The sequence below is a fragment of the Haliotis rufescens genome, unplaced genomic scaffold (genome assembly GCF_023055435.1).
Source record: "Haliotis rufescens isolate VD_foot unplaced genomic scaffold, xgHalRufe1.0.p SCAF_7, whole genome shotgun sequence".
In the NCBI taxonomy this organism is placed as follows: Eukaryota; Metazoa; Mollusca; class Gastropoda; order Lepetellida; family Haliotidae; genus Haliotis; species Haliotis rufescens.
In genome coordinates, this window is record NW_025964361.1 from 4,812,261 (window position 1) to 4,819,241 (window position 6,981).

At 44.4% G+C, this 6,981-nt stretch overlaps 1 protein-coding gene across 1 annotated transcript; it reads left to right on the plus strand.

Moving 5' to 3' along the window:
• Positions 1–5,568: 5,568 nt before the first annotated feature.
• LOC125376088 (extensin-1-like) lies at positions 5,569–6,624 on the plus strand. Its single transcript, XM_048387683.1, has one exon. The coding sequence runs from the start codon at positions 5,569–5,571 to the stop codon at positions 6,622–6,624; it is 1,056 nt and encodes a 351-aa protein (XP_048243640.1).
• Positions 6,625–6,981: the final 357 nt, after the last annotated feature.

Here is a 6,981-nt window from a genome sequence, read left to right on the forward strand (position 1 = left end):
TGGGGGGAGGATTCGAACCCGGATTTCTCCGTTTCCTGGTAAATCTTGACTATCAATGATGTAATAATGACGCAGCAGAATGTCCCTAACAGTAAACGGAATATATTACGGAATATATTTGCTTAAATTTCATTATTTCTTTAAGTATTTGAAATTCTACCCTGTGCATGCAACAGTGACGGTTTGGTCTGATTTTGATGGTTAACAGAAGCGACTGTTCACGCCGAAATGCGGCAGCTATCCCAATGACAAGCTCGCCTGGGGTCATGAGGTTACGATTAGGATCTGTGGTTTGCGTCCGGACGACAAGCTGGGTATTTCAAATGCAAATCAATGCCTCCGTTGTTAATAAATACAGCATTTGCACACGAGATGTTTTTGGGTGAACAAACCATATAAGTTTTTTTCTTGAAATCATAACATGAGGGCACTTATCACAATGTTTAGAGTTATCTCCCTTAGACTGTGAAACGCAAAATGAGTCACTCTTTTTCATCTGAATTACAATGTTTCAGTGTTTTTTTCTTAACCTTTTAAGATTTGTTTTATGTTTAAAGTTTGAACTTAATCCGTTAATGTTTTTTTTTCGGGTCTAGTATGAATTTCAGAAAGTTTGTTTTTTCTTCTCCGTTTCGTTGATGACATCAGCCCTCCGCGATGTGGCTAAACTTTAAGGAGTCATGATTTAGGACTTTGGCGCCTTCGGCAGTAATCTTGGCAGGTAAATTACACAAGCCTTAAAGTTAATCCTTCTCTAACGACGATAACATTGTGAACTGAGGAATAAAACAGGGTGTCACCAAATTATAAATATGTAATTAAATGAGTGTAATTTTTGTGTGATGAGTTATTCAAAATGTCTGCATGATGGGAAATTCAATCTAAAGTCAAGTGATGACATTGCTAGAAGTAATTGTAAAATACAGAAACTCAAGTGGGGATATTTATGTCAACTGATTATAAAATAAACTATATTTTAAGGCGAATCGCTGATTCCTTTTATTATTTTTTAAAAGTGTGTGAGTGAGTTGTGTTTAACTCCGAAACAGTATTTCAGTTATTTCACGGCGTGTCAAGAAAGCCAAAGCAGCAGGCGGTGGACGTTTAACGATTTTAATTAAACCCACGAGCACATGCAACTCTGTCCTCGTGTTGTTATTGTCATGGTAAATCTGTCCTCGTGTTGTTATTGTCATGGTAACTCTGTCCTCGTGTTGTTATTGTCATGGTAAATCTGTCCTCGTGTTGTTATTGTCATGGTAACTCTGTCCTCGTGTTGTTATTGTCATGGTAAATCTGTCCTCGTGTTGTTATTGTCATGGTAAATCTGTCCTCGTGTTGTTATTGTCTTGGTAACTCTGTCCTTGTGTTGTTATTGTCTTGGTAATTCTGTCCTCGTGTTGTTATAATCTTGGTAATTCTGTCCTCGTGTTGTTATAATCTTGGTAACTCTGTCCTCGTGTTGTTATTGACTTGGTAACTCTGTCCTCGTGTTGTTATTGTCATGGTAAATCTGTCCTCGTGTTGTTATTGTCTTGGTAACTCTGTCCTTGTGTTGTTATTGTCTTGGTAATTCTGTCCTCGTGTTGTTATAATCTTGGTAATTCTGTCCTCGTGTTGTTATAATCTTGGTAACTCTGTCCTCGTGTTGTTATTGTCTTGGTAACTCTGTCCTCGTGTTGTTATAATCTTGGTAACTCTGTCCTCGTGTTGTTATTGTCTTGGTATCTCTGTCCTCGTGTTGTTATTGTCTTGGTAACTCTGTCCTCGTGTTGTTATAATCTTGGTAACTCTGCCCTCGTGTTGTTATAATCTTGGTAACTCTGTCCTCGTGTTGTTATTGTCTTGGTAACTCTGTCCTTGTGTTGTTATTGTCATGGTAACTCTGTCCTCGTGTTGTTATTGTCTTGGTAACTCTGTCCTCGTGTCCTCGTGTTGTTATTGTCTTGGTAACTCTGTCCTCGTGTTGTTATTGTCATGGAAACTCTGTCCTCGTGTTGTTATAATCTTGGTAACTCTGTCCTCGTGTTGTTATTGTCTTGGTAACTCTGTCCTCGTGTTGTTATTGTCTTGGTAACTCTGTCCTGTTATTGTCTTGGTAACTCTGTCCTTGTGTTGTTATTGTCATGGTAACTCTGTCCTCGTGTTGTTATAATCTTGGTATCTCTGTCCTCGTGTTGTCATAATCTTGGAATCTCTGTCCTCGTGTTGTTATTGTCATGGTAACTCTGTCCTCGTGTTGTTATTATCTTGGTAACTCTGTCCTTGTGTTGTTATTGTCATGGTAACTCTGTCCTCGTGTTGTTATAATCTTGGTATATCTGTCCTCGTGTTGTCATAATCTTGGAATCTCTGTCCTCGTGTTGTTATTGTCATGGTAACTCTGTCCTCGTGTTGTTATTGTCTTGGTAACTCTGACCTCATGTTGTTATTGTCATGGTAACTCTGTCCTCGTGTTGTTATAATCTTGGTATCTCTGTCCTCGCGTTGTCATAATCTTGGAATCTCTGTCCTCGTGTTGTTATTGTCATGGTAACTCTGTCCTCGTGTTGTTATTGTCTTGGTAACTCTGTCCTCGTGTTGTTATTGCCTTGGTAACTCTGTCCTCGTGTTGTTATTGTCTTGGTAACTCTGTCCTTGTGTTGTTATTGTCATGGTAACTCTGTCCTCGTGTTGTTATAATCTTGGTAACACTGTCCTCGTGTTGTTATTGTCTTGGTATCTCTGTCCTCGTGTTGTTATTGTCTTGGTAACTCTGTCCTGTTATTGTCTTGGTAACTCTGTCCTCGTGTTGTTATTGTCATGGTAACTCTGTCCTCGTGTTGTTATTGTCTTGGTATCTCTGTCCTCGTGTTTTTATTGTCTTGGCAACTCTGTCCTGTTATTGTCTTGGTAACTCTGTCATCGTGTTGTTATTGTCATGGTAACTCTGTCCTCGTGTTGTTATTATCATGGTAACTCTGTCCTCGTGTTGTTATTGCCTTGGTAACTCTGTCCTCTTGTTTTTATTATCTTGGTAACTCTGTCCTCGTGTTATTTTTGTCTTCGTAACTCTGCCCCTTGAGATGTTATTGTCCTGGTATACACGAGTTCTTACATTCAGCTGTAACGACGTCCTCGTATTCTGTCCTCCTTGTCGTTGCCGCCTGAGTACCATGTCATCTGCGTGTGGCCCAGTGTTTTATTGCCTCGACTCAACTTCTCAACAAACAAACCAAGTTTTTTAGCCTATAATATCGGCGGCAACCAGTACCCATGTTTAGCTGGTCTATTGTGAACTTACGTGAACTTTGTAGCGTAATTTAAATCTCTAGCCCTACAATTACTCTTCTCACATATCCACGTATACACTACCTTTACTAAACAACTCCAGACAGACCCCTTGGTTTCATTTACAGAAGAAAGTCTGGTGATTGATTGAACACGGCGATCTCATCATGCATCTAGACGGTCCTGATGAAGTGTGCACCCAGGAGGTGTGTTTGACCCCTACCCCCAGTCTTCTAGTCAAGGGAGGGTGGGGAAATTGTATACCCCCTGCACAATGACAAGCAAGCTGATACCCCGATTTACGCGTCTTATGTAACCAGGTAAAGCAATAGCGTCCCTGTGATCAGTAATCTGTTAATGACAAGCCTCATTTACTTGACTGCGTGGTTGCTGAAGACGTGGTTAAAAGCGTGGAGTCACGTCGTTACATGGCATGCCCGTCAACACAATATGACTTTAAAGATATACAGTTGACAGGTGGGAAGCGGAAGAGAGTTTGGAGAGAGAGGGTTTAGAGAGAGAGACACAGAGAGAGAGAGACAGGGAGACAGAGGGAGAGAGACACGCAGAGAGAGAGAGAGACGCACAGAGAGAGAGATAGAGGGAGAGACGCAGAGAGAGAGAGAGACGCAGAGAGAGAGAGACAGGGAGACAGAGGGAGAGAGACGCACAGAGAGAGAGAGAGTCGCAGAGAGAGACACGCAGAGAGAGAGAGACGCACACAGAGAGAGACAGAGGGAGAGACGCAGAGAGAGAGACAGAGGAGAGAGACACGCACACAGAGAGAGAGACGCACACACAGAGAGACAGAGGGAGAGACGCAGAGAGAGAGACAGGAGAGAGACACGCACACAGAGAGAGAGAGACACGCAGAGAGAGAAACGCACAGAGAGAGAGACACGCACAGAGAGAGACGCACAGAGAGAGCGAACGTGTTTGGAGAGAGAGGGTTTGAAGTGAGAGAGAGTGAGAGAGGTCGGGGAGAGAGAGAGAGAGACGGAGTGAGAAACAGGCAGACACAGAGAGAGAGACGCACACAGAGAGAGACACGCAGAGAAAGTGACGCAGAGAGAGAGCGAAAGAGTTTGGAGAGAGAGGGTTTGAAGTGAGAGAGAGAGGTCGGGGAGAGAGAGAGAGAGAGACGGAGTGAGAAACAGGCAGACAGAGAGAGAGACGCAGAAAGAGAGGGGGAGAGAGTGATACGACGGAGAGAGAGACACAGAGAGAGAGACGCATAGAAAGAGAGACACACAGACGGAGATTAAAGAGAGAGTAGGGGAGAGTGGGAGGAACAAGTGGTAGATAGATAAAAGATAAAAGTATAGAGTGGGGAAAAGAGTGCGAGGATAGAGAAAGAGTGAGTGAGAATGGTTTTACGCCCCTTTTTGCAGTATTCCAGCAATATCACGACGGGGGACACCAGAAATGGGCTTCACACATTGTACCCATGATGGGAATCGAACCCGGGTCTTCTGCGTGACGAGCGAGCGCTTTAACCACTAGGCCGACTGCCCCGGATAGAGAAGGATGGGGAGAGAGCAGGGGATAGTAGAATGTGAGATGTGAAGGGAGGGTGAGGAGGGCGATAGTTGGAAGGGTACAGAAAGAGAGGACGACAAAAAAGAGTGTTAAAGAACATGTTGGAAGCGTATTACCTGTATACCATCTTTAAAAGATGGTCCGGAGACAGGGGGACAAACAGGCATAGAGGGTTTAGAGAGTTTAAAGAGAGAATAGATACTGCGGCGGTATCAACTCCAGCAGCATTGCTGTAAGTGTCACAACTGCAACCACTGTAAAACACGACCTACTGCAATAGTATGTTAAAGGGAAGTAGTTGTTTGGAAAGCGCCCTACAGGCTGAAACTCTATCGTGTAATTATAGTGTTTTCCTAAAGCTAATGATGTGAAAAATACCGTGTTTACATGAATCGTCCTGCGCGTTTCCATGCTGATTATCTTATCTTTTTTCTTACTGTGTCTCCTTAAAAGTTCAACTTCTAAATAGAGGTAATTTGGTTAATGATTTTGCTGGAGATTTTATCAAATGACATGTAAGATTGTGTGTGTTTACTACAAAGTTCCATGGAATTCCTTTGAAACTAGGAATACTGCAACATATTCATGTGCGTCGCTTGTACGTTTGGCAGGTTATGAAGCGTAACTCCAATTTTTCTACGCACGTAGCCAAGAAAAATAGTCCCTCGTTGTCAAACATTTTGCGTCGACACTGTAGCAACTCGTCCTTGTTAGACTGGAATGTGAAAGTGTTGTGCGTAACAAAACAAAGTTGTGTACATGACGATCATTAACAAGGACAGACTATCGACGGGTCCACGAGTCCACAAGTCCACAGGTCCACAAGTCCACAAGTCTACAGGTCCACAAGTCCACAAGTCCACAGGTCCACAAGTCCGCATGTCCACAGATCCACAAGTCTACAGGCCCACATCTCCACAAGTCTACAGGTCCACAGGTCCACAAGTCTACAGGTCCACAAGCCCACAAGTCTACAAATCCACAGGTCCACAAGTCTACAGGTCCACAGGTCCACAAGTCTACAGGCCCACAGGTCCACAAGTCCACGGGTCCACAGGTCCACAGGCCCACATCTCCACAAGTCTACAGGTCCACAAGCCCACAAGTCTACGGGTCCGCAGGTCCACAAGTCCACAGGTCCACAGGTCCACAAGTCTACAGGCCCACATCTCCACAAGTCCACAGGTCCACATCTCCACAAGTCTACAGGCCCACATCTCCACAAGTCTACAGGCCCACATATCCACAAGTCTACAGGTCCACAGGTCCACAAGTCTACAGGTCCACAAGACCACAAGTCTACAGGTCCACAGGTCCACAAGTCTACAAGACCACAGGTCCACAAGGCTACAGGTCCACAAGTCTATAGGTCCACATTTCCACAAGTCTACAGGTCCACAAGTCTACAGGTCCACATCTCCACGGGTCCACAGGTCCATAAGTCTACAGGTCCAAAGGTCCACAAGTCTACAGGTCCACATCTCCACGGGTCCACAAGTCTACAGGTCCAAAGGTCCACAAGTCTACGGGTCCACAAGTCCACGGGTCCACAGGTCCACATCTCCACAAGTCTACAGGTCCACAAGCCCCCAAGTCTACAATCCCACAGGTCCACAAGTCTACAGGTCCACATCTCCACGGGTCCACAGGTCCACAAGTCTACAGGTCCAAAGGTCCACAAGTCTACGGGTCCACAAGTCTACAGGTCCAAAGGTCCACAAGTCTACGGGTCCACAAGTCTACAGGTCCACAGGTCCGCAAGTCCATATCTCCACGGGTCCACAAGTCTACAGGTCCACAAGTGCACATCTCTAAAGGTACACAAGTCCACAGGTCCACAAGTCTACAGGTCCAATTCTCCACAGGTCCTCAAGTCAACATCTCCACAGGTCCACAAGCTTGCCGCCACCCTCCGTCATATATCTGCAATAATGTCGCTTTAAACAACAAACAAACATTTCGAGTCAACGTTCCGACGTTGCGAGTGAAGACCTCCCTCTCACTAGGATATTGCCTAGGGACGGGATATCAGTATGGTAGACAGATATATATTTCAAAGCTTGAGTTTCCAGACAACCAACATGGAATGAGAATGTCTTAAATTCAACTTTCCAGGACTGTCAATTTATCCAAGCATAGTCCACAAGTAAAGGGAGGGCGGACTGTCTGGCC

What these genes read in the sequence shown, in the direction of transcription:
- LOC125376088 (XM_048387683.1), top strand. Translation starts at nt 5,569, where the DNA reads ATGACGATCATTAACAAGGACAGACTATCGACGGGTCCACGAGTCCAC.